General features: G+C 35.8%; 1 protein-coding gene across 2 annotated transcripts in view; it reads right to left on the reverse strand.

Annotated features, from left to right (window-relative positions):
• LOC120529615 (cAMP-responsive element modulator-like) overlaps positions 1-24,432 on the reverse strand; it is a 67,102-nt gene that overhangs the window by 19,730 nt on the left and 22,940 nt on the right. For both annotated transcript variants that reach the window (XM_039753559.1, XM_039753558.1), the window contains 3 exons: positions 18,640-18,737; positions 6,556-6,701; positions 780-968 (listed from right to left, as the gene is read on the reverse strand). In XM_039753559.1, coding sequence (XP_039609493.1) covers positions 780-968; positions 6,556-6,701; positions 18,640-18,737 — 433 coding nt within the window. The remainder of the gene's footprint in view (positions 1-779; positions 969-6,555; positions 6,702-18,639; positions 18,738-24,432) is intronic.

Genomic DNA, 24,432 nt, shown 5'->3' on the forward strand with positions numbered 1-24,432 from the left:
ATGAGGGCACTGTAACAATTTAGGCTTCATGAATTGTGGGTTCTGAAAAAGGAGATATGGAGCTGACTGAGACACCTTGCTCTAACCAGCCAACTACAGTAGTCACCTCAGCATTGTTTCAAACTGATGACAAGCTCACTTGAGGACACTAACAGATTATCATAAAAAATTTGCAACTAAGCTCTCATATCAAAGTCAAGTGTTAACTGCTTTAATGATGCCTAAGGATATACCAAAATGAGTGTGTATTGGATTCCATAAAGCTGAAATGTTGTGCTGTGCTTCCAAATTTGAAGTTCCATTATGAGGCTGTGGGTGATGAAACACAGATCCATCAATTTGACCTGTATTTAGGATTAAGTTTAAGTAATCACCTTTCGACACAACAATTAATAACCACATATAGGTTTAAAATCACAAGAAGTAATAATCTGTCCCCACGATAGCGCCAAGCCTGATCCCCTTACATTCTCTCCTCTTTTTAGTTTTTAAAGATGCCAGACATGGGAAGAGGTTTGAGTATAGTGAAGTTATTAAAGAAAAGGCTAGACTGGTAATACAATTCAGATTGGTAAATGAAAGGGGATACATGCTATTGTTTATCACTGGCACAAGACTGTTAAAGTTGACAGAGACAATTTAGAAAAATGAGACTGTGTCAAATTAGCAAGTGAAAACAATTCTATAATGAATTCCTAGCAATAAAAAAAATATGTTCCAAATCTTTCAGGGAAACCCTCATCTATCTTATTTACATTAGATATTCGTATTATACATACCTTGTACAACCACTTGACTTCCCGGTACAAAGAACTGCTGAGGCCCATCGCCTGCCTGAGCAGCATACTGAAGAATTGTAGCTCCAGGCTGTGAAGTTCCTGAGTTTGTCATGGTTAGGGTCTGGAGACCCTGAACACCATCAGATCCTGGATTGGCAATCTGGATTGCTCCTCCCTGGGTTATTGCAACTGAAACAATGATACAAAGTCTGAACTGTAAAGTGTTATATCATTACTTTTGCATGCAAAAATATTATACATGTAAGGGAACAATCATGCAAGGTAACATTACTTTGGTGTTTGTTACACTGTATTAATCCCTGGGCGTACTGTACATTAAAAAAATCAATTATAAGATATTTTTGTTTTATAAAATCTAAACAGGTATACAAAACTACACCAAATAGCTTTAATAAAACGAGAACTATTCTCTTTGCTGATCATGTGGATGGAAAACATTTTTTTTCTTCTTCACCCTGCACCATCAGAAGAGATGTGCTGAAAGAAATCTATCAAATAATGCTACTTGATTGAACAATTTTTCTTCAACTCAGTGCAGGCATTAGACAAAAAAAAAAGCATATTTTAAAGGAGACTTGATGCAACAGGGAAAAGCACCTGTATCATGTGTAGCACACCAGTATTATTGGGCAGGCATTTTCTACCCTTTTGATGCATTAAGATTTATCTTTTAAAATGTTTTATTACATCGTCATTACGATGCCAAGTGATTTTATTAACCCATAAGTACACTGGAAGTTCCTCAAACATCTAACAATATTTACAATTCCGGCATAAATCAGAAAGACATTTGGGCAAGCTAACTAACTTGCAAAAAAGAATACACAATGCAGATTTGTATAACAATAATACGTAGAGTGAAAAAAATGCCATTCTAACAAAGTCAGAAAGATGTAAGCAACCATTTTACCTTTCAATGTTACCTTACTTCAATGTTAAGTAGAAAATAAAGTTTAAAAACACGTATATTTTGAAAGTGTAATATGTTCATTACAAATAAGTAACATTCTTTTTAGCAATTAACACTCTAATAACATTTTGTCAACTATACTATTAACTATAATAAAATAGTACAACTTTTAAAATAAGTTTTAAAATAATAGTTTACATTGTTTACATTCTGGGAATTGTTAATAGCTGCTGATAATGGATGCCTAAACTGAAGTCTTGCCAATTATTCTTCCATCTGCACTTGTATTTTGTTTAATTTTTTGGCAAAATACTAGGGCACATATCACACAAGAATAACTGTAATCTTCTTAAATTTAAAAAAAAAAAAAAAAACTAACTGCAGTAAGTTCAACAGACCCAAGAAAAACTATAGGGATTAAACTTTCATTTATACCTTGTTAATTACACTATAATTACAACAAATTAACTGCACTAGGGCAGACGATAACTAAAATGTCATCCCCTAAAGGAGAGGGACTCTATCCTGTTTTTAAGCTTTACTTATTATGCTTTTCTTTATTAAGCTGCAACCATTATGTAGAAAGCTGTTTTTTTTTGTTATTTAAGGAGGTGCATGTTGTGCTGGAAGCGTAATTCCCTGGACAGTCTCATTTTAATTGAATAATCACCATTAGAAGGGAGTGGGTAGTTAATTACTAAACAGCCACAGAGACAGGTAGGTGTAATGAGGACAATAAAGCTTTAAAGTGCAGTGACAGGTACAATGGGGGTTCAGTTAATGGGGGTTCAGTTTTTGGAGGGATCAGACAGTGAAAACTCAGTTGTGTGTAAGAATTACTTAAAACCATTTTAAGGAATACATTTTAATAATTTGTTTTACTACTCTTCTGGTATTTTACACATTTTACTACTCAATTTGACTTTTATTGATTTAACATTTTAATTATTTATGGATCTGTTTAATTTATTCCTTTGATAATTTGCACAGTAAACTTTGCACCTTTTTTGCACCTTGTAAAAAAAAGACCTGTTTTAGGTCTTTCAGACGCCACCATGTTCATCCTCAGTTTAACAAACTACTAGGGCAGGGGTGGGCAGATTCAGTCCTGGAGGGCCGCAGTGGCTGCAGGTTTTTGTTACAACCCAATTGCTTAATAATTGCTCATGTAACACTTTTGCTTCACTTAGTTGTCTCGCTTGTTAAGATTTTTAACCCTTATTGCTTTAGTCTTAAACAGCTGTAGTCTTGTTTTTTAAATGCTTCTTATTAGCAATGAGATGCAAATGACAAGAGAAATCAGTATTTCTCCATTTAGCTTGTTTCCATTTACACCTGTGTGTATTTATCATGCACTATTGGGTTTAATTAAATACTTGAAAGGAAAGTGAAGAGAAAAAAGTGAAGCACTGACAATATCTCATCTGTTTTAGACTTCAAATCATTTGGATGATATCCTTAGAAAGGAAAAAAAATCTAGGATACAAGAATGACTTGACATGGCAGAGTTGAAGCACTAGAAAGCCATGAAGTTAAATAATTGACAAGGATTGTTTTTTAATTAAGCAACTGGGTTAGAACAAAAACCTTCAACCACTGTGGCCCTCCAGGACTGACTTTGCCCACCCCCCATCTAAGTGTTGGGCACACCCTAGCATGGTGACCTTGACACATTCGTCATTAACAAAAGGACCTTTGCTTAGCCTCAGATGGAAAAGGCTGAGAATATGCTATGACGTGCAATACTTCTCCTAGATATGCTATATGGTGAATTTGTCCAAATATCAGTTAATAATCATTCCCATTTTTATTACAAAGGGGGTGCAAGGCAGAAACTAGCTATGGACAGGGTTCTAGTTTACATCATTGCAAATGATGTAACTTATTATACACATGTAAGCATGGCAACATAGGGATAATGTGCAACACTACACAGTCTTTGACATAGCTTGAATCTGAAACCACAAAGTCAAAGCTGTGGGGCAGTAGTGCTAAATGATGTGCCAGCATGCTACCCTAATGTCTGTTAATGTAAAATATGCTGTCTTTGCAAATTAAACACATTCAACAGTGAAATTAACTAATACATTATAACTGTGTCAAAAACCATGTTAGTGGTCATTAAAAAACTTTATTCGATTCCACTTAAAGAATAGCAGTGTGTGCCAATTCACTACTATCTGAGCAAGTGTTATATCAGAATGAACTTTTTTTTTTAATCTATTAGTTAACAAAGCTGTATCATTCTAGACTTAAGACTACTGATCAATCTATTATCTCGCTAATTCCAACATCACACTTTATCACATTACACTCATGTTTGCAAATGAGACAGTTATGTGATCAGTAATGGAATCCAAGACACCATACACTGAGGGACACAAAATATGCATTTTTGTTTGTTGATTGACAGCCTTGATAAACAGATCACACAGGAGTTAAAAAAGTAAGTTAGCTGGAAAAAATATTTGGTGAAATTTGCCTCCTCCATAACACTGTGCATTCAGGTTGATGAGCCACAGACTTGTATTACAATGTAAATCCTTCATGTATAGGGAGAGCAGCTGTCCCATAGTGTTTTCTCGACAGTGCGACATGTAATTAAAAATGTAGGTGTTCCCACTACTTTCCTTAAAATATACTACATACATTTGGCCATAAGTAAAGATTCATGTTGTTGATAAATTCTTGCTTTTCTTAATAACTGATCTTGCCTTTTGATGATGGTCACTGGAACACATGACTTTTACTATAAACTAATGTTTGGCATTAAAACAGGTGATCAGTAGGAATAATGGGAATTGTGTGTATAATTTCAAACCTGTAAAAATGGGCGCTTCACTCAGATTTGAATGCAACACTTTGATCTATAATCGTGTGCCAGTACAAGGTTTTGGTGGGTTTAAATCAAAAGCAATATACAATGAATCACGGTTTACTTTAACTTATTATATACAGCATTGACATTAACAGGCACATTTACATGGCCTATGCAAGGACCTGAAGGTTTTAAGTACTGTGCAGCAAACAAGAACTAAAAACAATAATATTGTGAACTATTTACAGTGTTCACCTCTTCTATGTTCTGTTCATGGTGGACAATTTTACTAAGCTGAGCAAGTGTTTAAACTGATCAAAGCATACTGTTTCTCCCAGCCAGTGTTGTACATAGAGAACTTGAAATGGGTCAGTATGCCAACCCATAACTTTTCTGTTTCTGCTTTTTGAAGTGGAGTGTAATGACACATTATGGTTTGATCTACAGGACAGACACCCCAGTTCTCTGCAAAGTGGCACATACTTCACCCCCAAGGAACCCACCCCATTTTTCAAAGTATTTGCAAACAAGTGTGCTTGATAATCAAAGGAGGGCAACATTGCACCTCTCCATCTAATTTATATCGATTTTATGCCACATTACAAGGAGTAAGAAAAGCCAACAAACTACTTCATGTACTCAAGAAGTCCAATTGTTAAGCACATAAACTTTTGTCCTTTCACTTTATGTTTGGTAGCAGCCTTCATTTGCATAACGCAGTAGCCTAATTTTTCTGTGTGATACCTTCTCTGCACTCAGCTGAAAAAACACCCCAGTTTAAAAAAATACCTCACTTGCTACAGCATTACTATTGAGAAACGAGAAACCAAAAAAAAAAAAAAGGAGAACATGTCTTGGATACTTTTCTTTTTTCTATAACGGCGCCAAGTTTCGCCAAATCGGTCAATACATTTTTGAGATTTTGTTTTTCTATTGTAATGGGGGTTACTTCTAAATATTGACATACCTATGCCATGGAATGGAAATGTAGTGCACAAGATATAACATTCTGTAAAATTTCAGCTTTTTATATTTCCTCCAGGAATGCTGTTAATAGTTTTTGTTGTCCAGTAACAACTGTTCATATCTCAGATATTGCTAATGAAAGAGATTTTATATTACAGAAATGTATGCTAAATATGGAAAAATAAATGAAGATTTGAAAATAATCATCAGTTTTGATCAGTACATTAATAAAAGTAGCCTACATAATTTGAATGCCTCTACAATTTAAGGATTTTGGCTGTACTCAGGATGATGTTACAAGGTGGTCAGACATTAGCAATAGCATTTATTTATAGATGGTAAAACTGACATTTGAATATCTGCTAAATGAAATTCCAAAGAGAATTTTTTTTGAAAGAAGTGATTGGTGTTTATGAGAAAAATGTTCTACACCTTCAACAGGCAGGTGCCAATCGCTTGGATGAAAGCCAAACCACATTATCAAACATTGTGAAATACCTACATTGAAAATTTTCTATGTAAATTTTTTCTGATTTTAATAGCTACTACATTATTAGCATATGTAAGAAACATTTTAAAGGGCATGTGCAAATCTGTCATGATCTGTTTTAAGATGTAAATGTTAAAGCGAGCCAGAGAGCTAAAATCAAAACAGGTAAAATAGGTTAGTTCACATTATGAATGAGATTTGCTAGTTATGAAAGACAGATGAACCATTATCAGATAAACTGAAGTCTATAAGATTCAAGTAATTTCAAATAAAATTCTGCAACAATGAAGCTATTACAGTAGATCATGGTATAGAAATAAAGTTCCTCAGCCATAATAAAATTAGTTCACCTGCTGCATACCAAAACACAAACAATACCACACATGGCTCATAATAAGTGTCTCTTTTAATTTTAATTTATCTTTGAGGAAATTCTAAATATTGAAATTAATACTTCTCTTGGTGTTACTTTGGTGAATTTAAGTTTTCTGTAAATTGAATAAGTACAAGATTAGGCAACACTGAAAATTCATGTTTTATATTTTTCAAGTAAATACAAAATTTCACATACTGTACTGCCCAGTGCTCGTCTGATAAATGGATGTTGGCATAGCCATTGTGGTTGCTACATTTGGAGTTTGAACATCTTCTTCAGACTTCTCCTCTTCAATCTTTGGAACTGCAGGTGTGTCAGAAGACAGTTCATTAAAGATTTTTCTGCAAAGGAATAATTCAAAAATTACTTATTTGATAAATATTGTAAAAGAATAAATATAGAAGTCTGTATACAGAATTGCTTTATGTAAAATGTAGTGGACAGCTTGGTCATTTTGTTTGTATGTGGTTTGTTACATTTTGATTACAATTTGCAAAGTTCAGATCATTTTGAGTCCTTTTTGAGCATCAACATCATTAACATCAGCTCAATGTGAACACCAATGTCAAAGTAAGCACATGACAAGACAGAACCAATAAAGTGTGGACATAGAGGGGGTGATGATAATGAATAATAATGTCTGGGGATAGAAATATGTAGGTCATTCATCCCAAAAGGTAGTAATACTGTGACATTAAGAATGATAAGACAGCCATTAATTATTTACTATTCATATTTTGTTTCTTGCTGCATTCCTTTATTAGTTTCATTGATATTTTCCAGAAAATCTTCAGCTGTCACAACATGAATAATCAACAAGTATTTCAAAATTTTGGCATACTCAAATGTTGCAGATAAACATAAGAAGATCTCTTCAAATACCAACTGTGATATACAGAATCCTTATATTGATCCATCCTATTGTATGCTATAAGACAAATAATAAATAGCCAATAGGTAATGCCAATCTCCCCTCTCCATAAACAATGGTTAAAAGTCTAGGTATCCAGTTCCTTTTTTCAGATTGATTACCTTTTAAATTAGACTTGAGTTTATTTTAATTTCCTTCGGGATTAATAAGGATTCTATCTAGGTAAACATGAAGATTAGAAATTCACTTATACAAGGATATACAGTGATGTGAAAAACTATTTGCCCCCTTCCTGATTTCTTATTCTTTTGCATGTTTGTCACACAAAATGTTTCTGATCATCAAACACATTTAACCATTAGTCAAATATAACACAAGTAAACACAAAATGCAGTTTTTAAATTATGGTTTTTATTATTTAGGGAGAAAAAAAATCCAAACCTACATGGCCCTGTGTGAAAAAGTAATTGCCCCCTTATTAAAAAATAACCTAACTGTGGTGTATCACACCTGAGTTCAATTTCCGTAGCCACCCCCAGGCCCGATTACTGCCACACCTGTTTCAATCAAGCATTCACTTAAATAGAAGCTGCCTGACAAAGAGAAGTAGACCAAAAGCACCTCAAAAGCTAGACATCATGCCAAGATCCAAAGAAATTCAGGAACAAATGAGAACAGAAGTAACTGAGATCTATCAGTCTGGTAAAGGCTATAAAGCCATTTCTAAAGCTTTGGGACTCCTACTTCTGTTTTGGGAGCCTATTGAACCTGACACAGTTGATAACATAACCAAGGGATGACCAAATAAGGACACCACACAAAATAAGGGGAAGGTGTAAAACTGCTCCAGTGCTTTTATTGTAATGAAACAGTGCCACAAATGAATAAAGGTTAAAATCCAATAAATAGAAAAGTCATTAAAAACGAGGTCAAAAACACTAGCAGGAATCATCTCCACAAAAACACAGTATCAGTGAGTCCCTTAAAATTGATAACACCTCTGCTTATCTCGCAAGGGGGCATGCAGCACAGGAGACGCCCAACTGACAAGATCAGCATCAGCCAACACACATCCACAGGTTCAGGTATCTGCCGTTCCACGGCTACAGCAGGACTCCCAATTTGAACAAAAGGCTCAGGTCCTATATTGGCCTTGGCACTCACAATTGGGGCTCCTTGACTGAGCCTTGCCTCACTCTGTCCATCTCTTACTAACTTCCTGGACTTACGTGGGAGTGAGCACCTCTGTGATGCTCAGCTGGAGTAATCCACTTTAGCCCTGAACAATGACCACATGCTCGCCCCCAAAGGCTCTCCTTCCTGGCTGCCTGCCTTCTCTGTTGTTTACTCTTGCTGTATTCTCCAGTCTTTTCTTTTTTCCTTCTAACACTCGTGCTTCCCTTTTAAAGCGGAGGTGAAGCAGTAGATTTATTAATTGGGATTTTACCCTTCATTGACACCCCTATTTTATTGGATTATTTATTTTTTGAACTTTTTGGCACTGCTCTTACTGAGTACTTTGTTCTTGTTGGACTGTTTTTAATAAAAGCACTTGGCACCATTATGCACCTACCCCTTGCTATGTAAGTATTTTGTCCTCATCTGCCGGCTCATCCAGGTTACATTATCGACGGTGTCGGGTTCAAGAGTATCCCAAAATAGGACTGTGAGGGTGGCGCCAACCGACAATATTATACACACAAGCGCAAACAACAACATTTGCCATTGAAGTTCAGTGCAAGTTGTTTCAGCAAAACAGTAAACCTGTTTTTAAAGAAAATAGCTAATAGGCTAAAAGCCATTAAAAAAAGAGACACAAAGTAACTTAAAACTATAAAATTCCATTATTTACCGAACGTTTTCCATGCCTCTAAAGTATCATGCTTCTTCTTTAATTTTACTCTTCCTCTTTAATGGTGTTTTAGGAAAAGAAAACTGGTGATTGACTGCTAAACCAAGACCTTTTAATTAGAGAGCAAATTTCTCATTTGTACTTAACTAGGCTTCATGTTTCTTTGATTGTCACTCTGTGAATTTAAAAAGAGAGGGCAATGACTCACTTAGGAAGGTGTTTAATTTTTATTAATTTCAGAGATCAATTTTTTTTTCTTTTCACAGTGATAGCTAGACAAGTGAGTGGCTCCATTTGTTTTATCAGTAGTTTAGTAAGGAAATTTGAGAACAAATATACAGTAGGACCTCGGTTCACGACCATAATTAGTTCCAAAACTCTGGTCGTAAACCGATTTGGTCGTGAACCGAAGCAACTTCCCCCATAGGATTGTATGTAAATACAATTAATCCGTTCCAAACCATAAAAACTGTATGTAAATATACATATTTTTTAAGTTTTTAAGCACAAATATAGTTAATTAAACCATAAAATGCACAGCATAATAGTAAACTAAATGTAAAAACATTGAACACTACTGAGAAAACCTTGAACAGAGAAAAATAACACTGCAATAGTTTGCGCTATAGCGCAACCAACCGCCAGATAAAAGCACTTTTTAAACGAGTTTTAAGCACAGGGAAAAAAACGAACATTTGAAAAAATCCGTAATTTAATAAACCACCAAAAAAAATAACATTGCAACAATGCACGCTACGAGCAGATCGCTGGAAACAGAAGTGAAAACAAAATCAAGCCCAGTGCATTCTTTAACTGCCTTCCTACCTTAATGCGTGTAGCTCTCTCTCGCGCTGCCTGTGTGTCTGCATCTCAGGCTGCCTCTGTGTGTGTGTGTGTGTGTTTGTGTATCGCGCTCTCTCTCTTGCTCGCTGCACAGGAAATGCACAGGGAGAGACTGAACATGTACAAACCGAAAGGGAAACTGGCTTGTTCGTATACCGAGTGTGTGGTTGTGAACAGAGGCAAGTTTGGCGAACTTTTTGGTCGTAAACCGAGTTGTACATGTACCGAGACGTTCGTGAACCGAGGTTCCACTGTATAGGCATAATGAAGCACACATTTTACATAATGTGTACTCGGCTGTTCTACATAAAAAAACGTCTTTCTACAACTAAATGAAATAATAAGTAAAATTGAATGCATAAATAATGTACCACATTTGTACCAGAGTTAAAGCAAGCATGACGCTGTAATTGTAAAATCAACTGAATAGGATAGCATTGAATTAAATTAAGCAAAATGCTAGTAATAAATATGTCCACCCAATACCCGTGTACTGTCAAGAAGTTTACTAAAAAAAAAAAAAGCAAAGTCATTTGAAACAGTTCCATAGAAACACTGAATGTTTAAAGATTACTGTTTTCTACAGAAAAGATTTAAACATGTTTAAAAATATAACATCCACATGGACCATAATGGACTGTCCTTTCTCCTTTGTAAGTTGAACTGGTCTTGCCATACACAGGTATCAAGTTAAATCTGTCTGACTTGGAAACACATTTCATATATTTAAGCACAAATGTTTAGATGAAAAGGTATTTAACATTACGGAAAACAAATTCTAACAGGTGTGTTGAAATTATTGTCTAGTATTTTATATAATTTATAAATAAATAAAATAAGGAGGTATGTCTATTAAAGAACGAGACTGTGATTCCACCTAGTAAACAAAGCAGTCACAACCGGTTATAACTGCATGCGTGGTGACCTTGAACAAGCCTGAACCTGCATGACAAGCAGCAACATTCTATGACGTTCCGTTGATTGTGAATCACCATTTATTTTGGTTGTGTTTTCTGTAGTATGCCAAAAAATGCTAATTTAAAAGTTGAACAACGTGTTAATTTGAAATTTTTAGTTAAATTCCACAAAACACAAACAGAATGTTTCCAAATGCTTACTACATACAGCTTATGGGAATGACTGTCTGTGTTGTGTGCATGTGTTTGAGTGGCACAAAAGATTCAGCGAGGGACATGAGAATATCGAAGATGATGAATGCCCTGGACCAAGAATGAAAAAAGCTTGTCAAAGCAAGTAAAAATTCAAAGCCATGCTCATTGTGTTTTTCGATATCAAGGGTGAAATTTTTGAAGAATGGGTTCCAGAAGGCACAACAGTTACCCTTCATTATTATAAGAAAGTTTTGATAAAGCTGAGAGAAAAAGTCAGAAAAAAACGGCCCCAACTGTGGGATAATGGTTTCATTCTTCACCAGGACAATGCTCCAGCTCACACAGCACTTTCTGTAAAGCAGTTTTAAACCAACAAGCACATTACTACACTTGAATATCCTCCATATTTCCCGATTTAGCACCGTGCGACTTTTATCTTTTCCTAAAAGTTAAATCATTGCTTAAAGGGACAGTTTTGAGTCAGTTGATGCTGTAAAGAAGAAAACGGCGGAAGTGTTAAAACAGCTGACAGAAACCGATTTGCTCCATGCCTTCGACCAGTGGAAAACAAGACTCCAGCAATGTATTAATGCAAATGAGGAGTATATTGAAGGGGACAAGCATTAAATGTGTAATACATATAAATAAAGGTGAGTTATTTATTTAAAGGTCTCATTATTTAATAGACATATATATGCGTATACATATACACACACATATATATATATATATATATATATATATATATATATATATATATATATATATATATATATATATATATATATATATAGATAGTGAATAAGAGGCGCTATACTGCGCCCGACCCTACACAGAATCACACTGAGGCACGTGTAAAATCAAAGTAATATTTATTTTTCTCTTCACCTGTGGGCGCATGTCTTCCCCATGTCCCACAGGCAATACACAGTCCCAAGCACCAACACACACAATCTGGCACTCATTCTCTTCCTCCGTCACTCCTCCCTCCCGATTCTGGCTCCCAGAGTGGTGGCTGCTGGCCCCTTTTATAGTTCACCCAGAAGTGCTCCAGGTGCTTGATTGCCATGTTCTGGCTGCACTTCCGGGTGTGGTGAAAACGTTGCCCATAGGGGCTCTGGAGTCCCAGCTGCACCCAACTCCAATTCCCATGGAGCCCTGCGGGAACCCGAGGCACCTCTCCATCCCAGGGGTGGGGCAGCCATCTAGCATCCTGGGGGAGGTATTGCACCGTATAATATATATATATATCTATACTAATAAAAGGCAAAGCCCTCACTGACTCACTCACTCACTGACTCACTCATCACTAATTCTCCAACTTCCCGTGTAGGTAGAAGGCTGAAATTTGGCAGGCTCATTCCTTACAGCTTACGTACAAAAGCTGGTCAGGTTTCATTTCGAAATTCTACGCGTAATGGTCATAACTGGAACCTATTTTTCTCCATATACTGTAATGGACTTCAGCTCAATAGCCGTGGGGGGCGGAGTTGCGTGTGACATCATCACGCCTCCACAAAAATGTAAGAGTCGAAAGAAAGCGTGTTGCTAGGACTGATCGGAGGCAAATTTCATTTCAAAAGACTACCCGACGGAAGCCTTGATAAAAGCGTGGTATTGTGCAAACTGTGCAAAAATGAGTTTGCATACCACCGAGGCACTTCAACCTTATGGTACCATCTAAATGCAAAACATGTTACAGCGAGCACAGAAACTGTGTATGCTGTTAGCACTAGCAGTACGAGTTCGAGTACCAACAAAAGGTGTCGGCAGCCCAAACCACATGAAATGACTGGCTTCTGGACCAAAATTAGTAAGTCAACATCTGTCAAACTTACAAATTCTCTCGCAAAATGGATTGCTTTGGACTGTAGACCAATAACAGTGGTAGAAGAGAGGGGCTTAGAAAATGTGTTACAGTTAGCGTCAGGAGATCCAACTTTAAAACTGCCGTGCCGAAAGACTATTTCAAGTAAAATTCAACACCTTTATGACACTGAAAAGCAAGCAAAATTAGATGCATTACAGAAAGCAGACTTTGTGGCTCTTACTGGGGATCATTGGACTTTCGTGACCGTTAGTAATTCCAAGTACATCTAATTACAAAATGTTCAATGATCACACTGTTTTAGCCTAATGTACAAAATAATTTTGGCTAAGGTTACTCAGAGTTCAAAGGTGAAGCTGGTCAAATTACCTTTTATGTTTCTGCCTTATTTTTTTTAAGAAGAAAAACTGCACTTTATGTTGAAATTTTTGTTATTATTTAAAGACAATACCATTCTGAAAATGTACTTAAAGTACTGTACTTTAAATACCACTTTATTTTTAAGTCTGCCCAATTTTAGCCAGGGATGATATTTTTGTTTCTGTTTTAAATTGAAATGCAGTTTAAATGTATTTTTTTTCAGAAATTAAAAGAGCTTGAGTTTACAATACTCATGTCCATGTCTATTATTTGATTCTGTTGCCCACTAAAACCCTTTTAAATTAAAAAAAAAACCATTTGCGATTTGGGGCCAATTTTCTTGTGCGATTACATACGATTAATCAAGAATTAATTAATTACACAGCCTCTAATTAATTAGATTAATTTTTTTAATCGAGTCCCACCCCTAATATATATATATGTGTGTGTACAGTGGTGTGAAAAACTATTTGCCCCCTTCCTGATTTCTTATTCTTTTGCATGTTTGTCACACAAAATGTTTCTGATCATCAAACACATTTAATCATTAGTCAAATATAACACAAGTAAACACAAAATGCAGTTTTTAAATGATGGTTTTATTATTTAGGAGAAAAAAATCCAAACCTACATTGCCTTTGTGAAAAAGTAATTGACCCCTGAACCTAATAACTGGTTGGGCCACCCTTAGCAGCAATAACTGCAATCAAGCGTTTGCGATAACTTGCAATGAGTCTTTTACAGCGCTCTGGAGGAATTTTGGCCCACTCATCTTTGCAGAATTGTTGTAATTCAGCTTTATTTGAGGGTTTTCTAGCATGACCCGCCTTTTTAAGGTCATGCCATAGCATCTCAATTGGATTCAGTTCAGGACTTTGACTAGGCCACTCCAAAGTCTTCATTTTGTTTTTCTTCAGCCATTCAGAGGTGGATTTGCTGGTGTGTTTTGGGTCATTGTTTTGTTGCAGCACCCAAGATCGCTTCAGCTTGAGTTGACGAACAGATGGCCAGACATTCTCCTTCAGGATTTTTTGGTAGACAGTAGAATTCATGGTTCCATCTATCACAGCAAGCCTTCCAGGTCCTGAAGCAGCAAAACAACCCCAGACCATCACACTACCACCACCATATTTTACTGTTGGTATGATGTTCTTTTTCTGAAATGCTGTGTTCCTTTTACGCCAGATGTAACGGGACATTTGCCTTCCAAAAAGTTCAACTTTTGTCTCATCAGTCCACAAGGTATTTTCCCAAAAGTCTTGGCAATCATTGAGATGTTTCTTAGCAAAATTGAGACGAGCCCTAATGTTCTTTTGCTTAACAGTGGTTTGCGTCTTGGAAATCTGCCATGCAGGCCGTTTTTGCCCAGTCTCTTTCTTATGGTGGAGTCGTGAACACTGACCTTAATTGAGGCAAGTGAAGCCTGTAGTTCTTTAGACGTTGTCCTGGGGTCTTTTATGACCTCTCGGATGAGTCGTCTCTGCGCTCTTGGGGTAATTTTGGTCGGCCAGCCACTCCTGGGACGGTTCACCACTGTTCCATGTTTTTGCCATTTGTGGATAATGGCTCTCACTGTGGTTCGCTGGAGTCCCAAAGCTTTAGAAATGGCTTTATAACCTTTACCAGACTGATAGATCTCAATTACTTCTGTTCTCATTTGTTCCTGAATTTCTTTGGATCTTGGCATGATGTCTAGCTTTTGAGGTGCTTTTGGTCTACTTCTCTGTGTCAGGCAGCTCCTATTTAAGTGATTTCTTGATTGAAACAGGTGTGGCAGTAATCAGGCCTGGGGGTAAATATTTCTTTAACAATTTACTTATTACTTATTTGTGTCTGACTGACCCTTACTGCAAAAACCTCAAAGATATTCTATATATAAACATAAAATGAATGTCCTGTGTGTTTGTGTGTCAGAGAGAGAATCAATTTTGCTGAGAGTGTAAAATGTGCCTTAATATAAACCAACACCTTCTAAACATATAAATACCTGAAGCAGAACACTGAATGAGATTTAATTCTTAAAATGTAGGCATATGTTGGCAAGAGTGCCTGATTTAAACAAAACATGCCAGAGAGCCGAGTGTAAATGGAGAAAAACCAAACCGATAGTTCACTATGAAATACTGAAGGCTAAAATAACAGAATACAACAATATAGTTAGTCTTGAGAGGCAGTGCTACTTCTCTAAAATTATAAATAATAATGCTGATAATCCAAGAGTTTTATTTTCTACTATTGATTGTCTGCGAAACCCAGGTCACTTTCTTGGAATGCCTCCAAAAAACTTCCAATGAAAGATGTGAGGCATTTTGCTTTATTTTTTAATCACAAAATTAATGACATTAGAAGTAATATTGTATATCCATTTTAAGTTAATTAAACTCTTTTACCAGGATAGATTTACCAGATCTATATTTAATAATTTCTCAAATGAAACCCTCCATCTGCGTCCTTGACCCAACACTAACAAGCTTTTTCAAAGGAGTAATCCAACGTGCTAAATGATAGTGTGCTTGACATAGTAAATTCATCATTAGATACAGTGCTCTTCCCAGACTGTCTCAAGGCAGCTGTTGTTAAACCCCTGCTCAAGAAAAATAATCTCGACTCTTCTGTTTTTGTTCATTTTAGACCTATTTCTAACCTGCCTTTCTTAAATTAAATTCTAGAAAAGTCAGTCATTACGCAGCCAAATGATCACTTGAATAAACATGCTATTCTTGATAAGTTTCAGTCGGGTTTTAGAACAAATCACAGTACAGAAACTGCACTGGTTAAAGTAGTAAATGACTTGCGTGTTAATGCAGAAAGAGGCTGTTTATCGGTTCTCATCCTCTTAGATCTGAGAACCGCATTTCATATCACTTATCACAATATTCTTATAAATCGCCTTAGTGGGTCAGCCTCTCTGGCAGTGTCTTCCAATTAGTTTGAGTCTTACTTAACAGGTAGAAAATTCTTTGTTAGTTACTTAGAAATCTTAGTTATTGGCAAAAATGGATAGCGAGGTTATTAGAAATAAATTTGATCCATTAGGCTTAAAAGTTAAGACAGAAATAAAGAATTTAGGGATAATTATTGACTCTGACTTAAATTTTAAATCACATATTTAGTTAGAATACCAGGGCAGCATTTTTTCATTAAAAAATATAGCAAAAGTTAAATCCCTTATAAGTTTACAATATGCTGAAAAATTAGTTCACGCTTCTGTTTTTACTCAACTAGACTACTCTAACATACTCCTTTCAGGACTACTCAAAAAAGACATCAATCGGTTGCAACTAGTGCAGAATGCAGCTTCAAGAATCTTAAGAAAATAAAATCCAAGCACATCTCTCCAGTTCTGTCATTACATTGGTTACCTGTGCCATTTAGAATTGACTTTAAAATATTGCTTATGGCTTACAAAGCCTTAAATAATTTCTCTCCATCTTATATTTCGGAATGCGTGTCACCTTACAATGCAAATAGTAACCTTATATCTTCAAATGAGTGTCTGTTTATAATTCCAAGAGATAAACTTAAAAGAAGTGACGAGGCAGCCTTCTTAACATGGCTTTCTCATAGCTACAATTTAGTGTAGGCCTGATATATGTATGGTGTATACATTTAATTATCATTTTTATCATAGCTCCACAAGCCGTACTAACTCCTACTTTCTCTGGTGTTCTTTATTCGTTTTTTCTGTGGGGGCGATTTGTACCACCACCACCACCTGATCAAGGCACTATGCAGTCCCTGCATTGATGGATTGAAGGCTAGATGTCCACATGACCATCACCATAAAATTCTTTCACATGAAGCCAGAAAACCATGAGAACTGATTTAGATCATTTATGTTAGGTAGGATGCCCTGTGGGGTTTGGGCAGTCTCATGGCCTTGGAACTCCCAGATTTTGTTTTTTTTCCCTGTCCTCTCGGCCATTGGACCTTACTTTATTCTTTGTTATTTAGTATCGCCTAATCTTATTTTCATTTTTTTTTTTTTTTTTTTTTACTTTTCTTTCTTCATCTTGTAGAGCACCTTGAGCTACATCATTTGTATAAAAATGTGCTATATAAAAAAATGTTGATATGTCTGGAAGTTTAATTTGATTTCCATCATGTGAAGCAATCAGCACAAAGCTATGTTTGATTATTTTGCTGCGATTATCAAGTATTTTGTATGTACTGCACTTTGCTATTGTGCAGCTATAAAATTACATTATTGCATACTGTACTTTGAAAAGCTGCTGGTGAGGCTGCAGTCTGTGTAAGGCACCATATAAAATAAAGATTACATGACTGACTACCAGTATTTCTGCTACATTTATGTTCGAATTGAAAGCAGTTGATAAGATAGACACATAAAATTCAAATTGTGAGCCCAACCTATTACAAGAAGCACTAGTAAAAACAAATTTAAAAAATATTGTATGATTAACTTGCTTTAACATTACTTATTCTAGAACCAGCTATGTTTGTAATGTTTACCAAAAAAAAGATGTTCTGGATCTTGACATTATTCACATTTTTTAAAACATGTATATTTGTTTAAATTCCTGCATTCACCCATATTTGTATTTACATTAGGAGTTTTTGTAGCCTTGCTAAAGATGTTTTTGAAAGTGATAAACCAAATATAAACCAAATATTTCAATACTTCAAAAAATTTGTTCAGATTGAGACCGCCAACTTTTTTTTTTTTTTTAAGTAAAAGCAATCAAAAAAAGAAACTAAAGACACAGGATCACATTAATATTAGCAAAGGAGAGTCAAGATGTAAAGACCATTCTAGTCTAAAACTATGATCCTTTTGAATTTAGTTTTCTACTACATACAGGATACACACATGCACACACAAACATACTGTACATATACACTGTGTGTATGTGTACATCTATGAATAAATTAATAGTTTTGGCACCATTAGCCTACACAGAAAAAGGGTATAAAACAGCACGAAATAGCATTGTTGCTACACAAAATTATTTCCAGCAACTTAGCCATTGGGCTACACTAAAAAAAAAAAAAAAAAACGTGAGGCAAGTTAATGGCAGGAATCTGAATTTATGTACTTTTCCTCTGCAGGTAGAAGAGCTAAACATAATACTGTATTACATATGCCTGAAAACAGCTGAATAATATAGCTAACAGGAAGTGCTGTTCTTCATTCAATCTAACTCAAATTTTAGGATACGTCTGACAAATCTAGGTGATTTAAAATTCAAGTTAACTGGTCTTTAGAAAAGGTTTACAACTGGGCTGGTAGCTAGCTCTGTGCCCCACAGTTAGGCATGACTACATGAACAAGCACACATTGTTAAGCCATCCTCCTTACAAACTGACTGATCTACTTTGGGCTTCAACCAATATAATACTGGTGGCAGGTACATTTCATCATTTACAAAAATAGCCAATATATCTTTTTCACCTGTAAGAAGGACGTCTTGAAAGAATTTCTCTTCTTTTCTGACAGTCACTGACACCATCTGCAGGTTCTGTATCTTCTGCCTGTGCAAGTGTAGCCACCTGCAAAGTAATTGCAATCTTTAGGAAGTATTTTACACATCTAATCTACAAAAATGCTATTCCAAGGCAAGCTTCACTTAAGCAGAGTTAATGTAACAGTTACATGCAACCCAAGCAAGTGTCATACATACTTGGACTTTAATAAAAAATAAAAAAAAATAGAGCTTTATAGACTATGAATAATTAGACATTTTAAAAACTCTGATATTTTCAGGAGCTGCTCAGTTACACTGCATAGTTTTTCCTTTACCTCATTAAAGGAAACATATAAATTGTTTGCTATAAGTATTATTTACAAAACATTCTGTAATGCATCTTAATTACATTAATGTCTCAAAATGACTGTTCAGTCAAGATGCTTACTATAATCACTTTAAGTGGTAAATAGACCACAATTGATTTTCTGCATTCATTTTATTTGAAAATTTACATTTTAATTCTTAAATCTAGAAAGTAATAGAGAGCTACTAAATTTAAAAGACAGTGGGTATAAATAACTTTCCAAACGTGACAGCAGTCTACAACTAATTGGTGGATAAAACATATGGCTTTAAATCACATTTAATTGAACATTCAGCATTTTTATTACAAAGTTCTATCAAAATGTTCAGAAGAAACTTTTACAAAAAAAAAAAAAAACAGGTTAATTATGGGAAATGTGCAAGAAAAATACAACACATAATTGGTGAAAGAATAAAATACATTTAATTGGTGAAAGAATAAAATACATTTTTGTTTTTCACTCTCGCACAAATGTATTAAACAGAGGTTATTCATCTTCAAACTCTCGTATCCTGTTTATGGCGACAAAAAGATGGTGCCTTTCACAGAAGAAATAATGAGGGAGTCCGGCAGTGTTTGTTTTCCTGGAAGTTCAGCAAAATCAAAATGTTCTAGAACTCCACCGAACACCACAAATGCTTTAAAGTCAATGGGGAAGGAAGAAATGAACTAGTTTTGAGGGTAAGGGTACTGTAATGGTGTAATGGAAAGGAAACATCTGCCAAATATGCTGGATGGATCACTGTGGACAAAAATGTAATCTAAGCTGTAAGGCAGCATTTCTAACCACTGCGCCACCATGCTTCAAACAACAAAAAACACAGACGGAATGATAATCACAAAGAAAATAAAAGAAATGGCAACACATTATAGCAGTAAGTAAAACAATATATATTTTATATGCATATATATACATATATATATATATAAATAAAATATACATATATGTGCTCACAGAAATGTAATCTTTGAGCACACATTAGCTGTGCAATGAAGCAGCAACATAAGACTGGCTTGTTACATTATCTTAAGTGCACCTCTGGGCATAGCTGGAACTTCTTTTTTTTATTTCTGATCTATCTGTGCAAATGTTCTGTACTTTATTTTTTCCTTCCATTAAGAAGATTGAAACTACAGTAATCCCTCCTCGATCGCGGGGGTTGCGTTCCAGATCCCCCACAGCCCCCGCGATAGGTGAAAATCCGCGAAGTAAAAACCATATGTTTGTATGGTTATTTTTATATATTTTAAGCCCTTATAAACTCTCCCACCCTGTTAACATTATTAGAGCCCTCTAAACATGAAATAACACCCTTTAGCCAAACGTTTAAACTGTGCTCCATGACAAGACAGAGATGACAGTTCTTTCTCACAATTAAAAGAATGCAAACATATCTTATCTTCAAAAGAGCGACGTCAGGAGCAGAGAATGTCAGAGAGAGCGCTCGCTAAGAAAAGCAAACAATCAAAAAATCAATACGTGCTTTTAAGTATACAGAAGCACCACGATAAAGCAGCATTTTGTAGAGGAGCCTCCGTGTCCTTTGTGCAAACAGCCCCTCTGCTCACACCCCCTCCGTCAGGCAGAGAGAGTGAGAAAGATAGAGAGAAGCAAATAAGCACGGCGCGGGAAGCATATCTTATATCATTGAGGAGTTTTAGTTAATATGTAATACATGCTCTGATTGGGTAGCTTCTAAGCCACCCGCCAATAGCGTCCCTTGTATGAAATCAACTGGGCAATCAAACTGAGGAAGCATGTAACCTAAATTAAAGACCCATTGTCCGCAGAAAGCGCGAACCAGCTTAAAAATCCATGATATATATTTAGATGTGCTTACATTTAAAATCCGCGATACAGTGAAGCCGCGAAAGCCGAAGCGATATAGCGAGGGATTACTGTACTCCTAAACAGTAATAAGCCTTTCTTTATTATTTGACAGGGTTGCATGCGTTTTCTTTCTGGGGATGGTGAGTGTTCTTTCAAGGACTGTTCTCGATGTAGCTGCAGCACATGGCTAATTATGTATGTAAATTAGCCATACAGTGCTACCTTGACAGCATATAGGAATCAGTTTTATATACTTGGTGCCAGTACTCATACCATTCCCATTACGGTCAATTAATATACCCCTCAAATTATTATTATTATTATTTTTTTTTTTAAAACACATGCCGGATCGAAGTTTGGAGTTCCGATCCAGTTGTGACATCATGCATGCCCAAAGCCCATAATTTTACAGAATGCATGCAAGAAACTTGTGTGACTGGTTGCAACAGCCCTGTGATATCATCATGGGGGATTATGGAAAAATTGTTCATCTAAGCCTACTGCAACACAAATTTGTAAGAAAATATTCAGTGAACAAGGTCATCAGCAAAAACAGCATATTTGCTGTGAAAAACACCTTGAAAAAATTCAAGAATCAATACTACTTAGAAGCATTAAGCACAATGAGGTAATCACATCTGGATGGATCACCAATATCAAATAGTACAAAGTCTTGATCTTGTATGTAGCCACACACAAACTCTAAAATTCAAACATGTACAAGTAGGCAAAATAACCTGCCTAATAAACGCAAAAATCAGCAACTGATGAAATTAAGAGATGCTAAACATATCAGTATTATTATTTTCATTAATAAGGAAGAACTGGCAACAAAATATATTTTGATTTAATAAACATAATATGAATACTATTCTGCCCTGATAGAAATTAAATCAAATTAAAGTCCTCAAAAAGTAATCTATACTAATAAAAGGCAAAGTCCTCACTGACTCACTCACTCACTCACTCACTGACTGACTCACTGACTCATCACTAACTCTCCAACTTCCCGTGTAGGTAGAAGGCTGAAATTTGGCAGGCTTATTCCTTACAGCTTATTTACAAAAGTTAAGCAGGTTTCATTTCGAAATTCTACACGTAACGGTCATAACAGTCGATAACAGTCGACAACGTCCGCCATGTTGAACTTTCTTATTTATGGCCCCATCTTCGCGAAATTTGGTAGGCGGCTTCCCTGCGCCAACCGAAACCAATGTACATACTTATTTCGATGGTATGACGCCACTGTCGGCCGCCATATTGAACTTTCCAACGTGACTAATTTTCCAACATCCCGTGTAGGTAGAAGGCTGACCCATCTTCACAAATTTTGGTAGGCGGCTTCCCTGCGCTAACCAAATCCAATGTACGTACTTCTTTCGGTGGTATGACACCCCTGTCACTGGCACCTACCTTTTCCATTCTCTTTGTTACATATTGCACAGCCATATCAGGCTCACTCTTGATATCTGGAGAAACATTGTGTCTTATGTATTGAATGACTGGTACAGGTTCAAGGTGTGGACTGATGACGGTACAGGAGATAATTATACTACACAGGAAGAGTGAAATGCTTAAGCCCGTCACCTATGGTTCTGCATGTGAGTTGATGGCTGCCACTGAATGGTTCGGTTGTCGCTTTCAAGTGTACCGAAATGGCCAAATATTTTACATCTTTCGACAATTGCTAGTGCCTCTTAAACATCTTAGACTCAGAGGTGACGATTTCAGTAGTGGACACTTTGATGTTTATGAATGTTTAAACTCTCAAAAGCTGGATGTGAAGTTATCAATGAAACTGGTTGTATGCTTAAAACGCTTGACAGATGCAGAATATCACTTCAACACAAGTCCTGCAAATACTGTCGTAATTGAAATAAACCATGAAACACAAACCGATTATGACAGCAGCAATCCAAGATGTGAGATTTGAAACAAGATTACTGTTCACATGGCCAACTGTACGTTGCATGCTCAAGAGTAAGCTCAGCGCACAGCTTGGTCAGATTACAACCGGAGGACCGAACTCACAATGTGGTATACAAAGAGATCCTTAACAAATAATTATTAGTATATTTTCCCTCAGTTTAAAAAGGTTTAATTTTCTTCTTAATAAAAATTTTAAGGCAGTACTTCGCCGCTGTGAAGCGCGGGTATTTTGCTAGTTCTTATTAAAAGAGGAGAAAATATTTTTCTGAAGAAAAATCCTCTCAGCAGTCACTGGTCTTACTTGAGTTTCAAAGAGAGTGATGCATCAATTAGGATTTTAGTATAATTTTTATACACTTGCTCCAGACATGTTTCTCTCCGTTTGATAGGGCTCAATTTAGAAGCATGTGCAACCTTTACTATTTTTGCATGTTTAGAGTTATAAATACATGATAGTTTTACTGGGAGCCAGACACATTTTATAAAATATAAATTTTATACTATATTTTATAGTTGATAGGATGGTCTCATCCTAGACCAGAACAGTATGTGTTCTGCACATTACATTTCTAGCATGTTTTGAAAAATAATCAGTTTAACTTTGTTACAGGATAAGTAAAGTAGACAAGAATGCAATGCAGAGCAACATATTATTACATAATTTTGTTTTAAGATGTTCACATTAAGCACTTGTTTTAGTAACTCATACTGAAATAATTTAAACATAGGCCAATTAGGCAATGCGTTCACACTCATATTTGAATAAGATGTTTAATTTCAATCTGCTATGCAGAAGCTCTCTGCAAAACTACAGTACATAACCACTAGGTTACTCTGCAAATATAAATAACTAGCAAAATACCCGCGCTTCGCAGCGGAGAAGTAGTATGTTAAAGAAGTTATGAAAAAGAAAAGTAAACATTTTAAAAATAAGGTAACATGATTGTCAATGTAATTGTTTTGTCACTGTTATGAGTATTGCTGTCATATATATATATATATATATATATATATATATCTATAGCAGTACTGCATTAAAATTTTTATTAAGAAGAAAATTAAACCTTTTTAAACTGAGGGAAAATATGCCAATAATTATTTGTTAAGGATCTCTGTGTATACCACATTGTCAGTTCGGCTCTCTGGTTGTAATATGACGAAGCTGTGCGCTGAGCTTACACTTGAGCATGCAACGTACAGTTGGCCATGTGAACAGTAAACTTGTCTCAAATCTGACAGCTTGGATTGCTGCTGTCATAATCGGTTTGAGTTTTATGGTTTGTTTCAATTACGACAGTATTTGCAGGACTTATGTTGAAGTGACATTCGGCATCTGTCATGCGTTGTAAGCACACAACCGGTTTCATCGATAAAATCACATCCAGCTTTTGAGAGTTTAAACATTCATAAACATCAAAGTGTCCAATACTGAAATCGTCACCTGTAAATCTAAAATGTTTAAGAGGCATTGGCGGTTGTCGAAAGTTGTAAAATGTTTGGCTATTTCGGTACACCTGAAAGCGACAACCGAACAATTCAGTGGCAGTCATCAACTCACATGCAGAACCATAGGTGAAGGGCTTAAGCATTTCACTCTTATAGTGCTCCTGTGTAGTATAATTATCTCCTGTACCGTCATCAGTCCACACCTTG

Source organism: Polypterus senegalus, chromosome 5, assembly GCF_016835505.1.
Source record: "Polypterus senegalus isolate Bchr_013 chromosome 5, ASM1683550v1, whole genome shotgun sequence".
NCBI classification, from domain to species: domain Eukaryota; kingdom Metazoa; phylum Chordata; class Cladistia; order Polypteriformes; family Polypteridae; genus Polypterus; species Polypterus senegalus.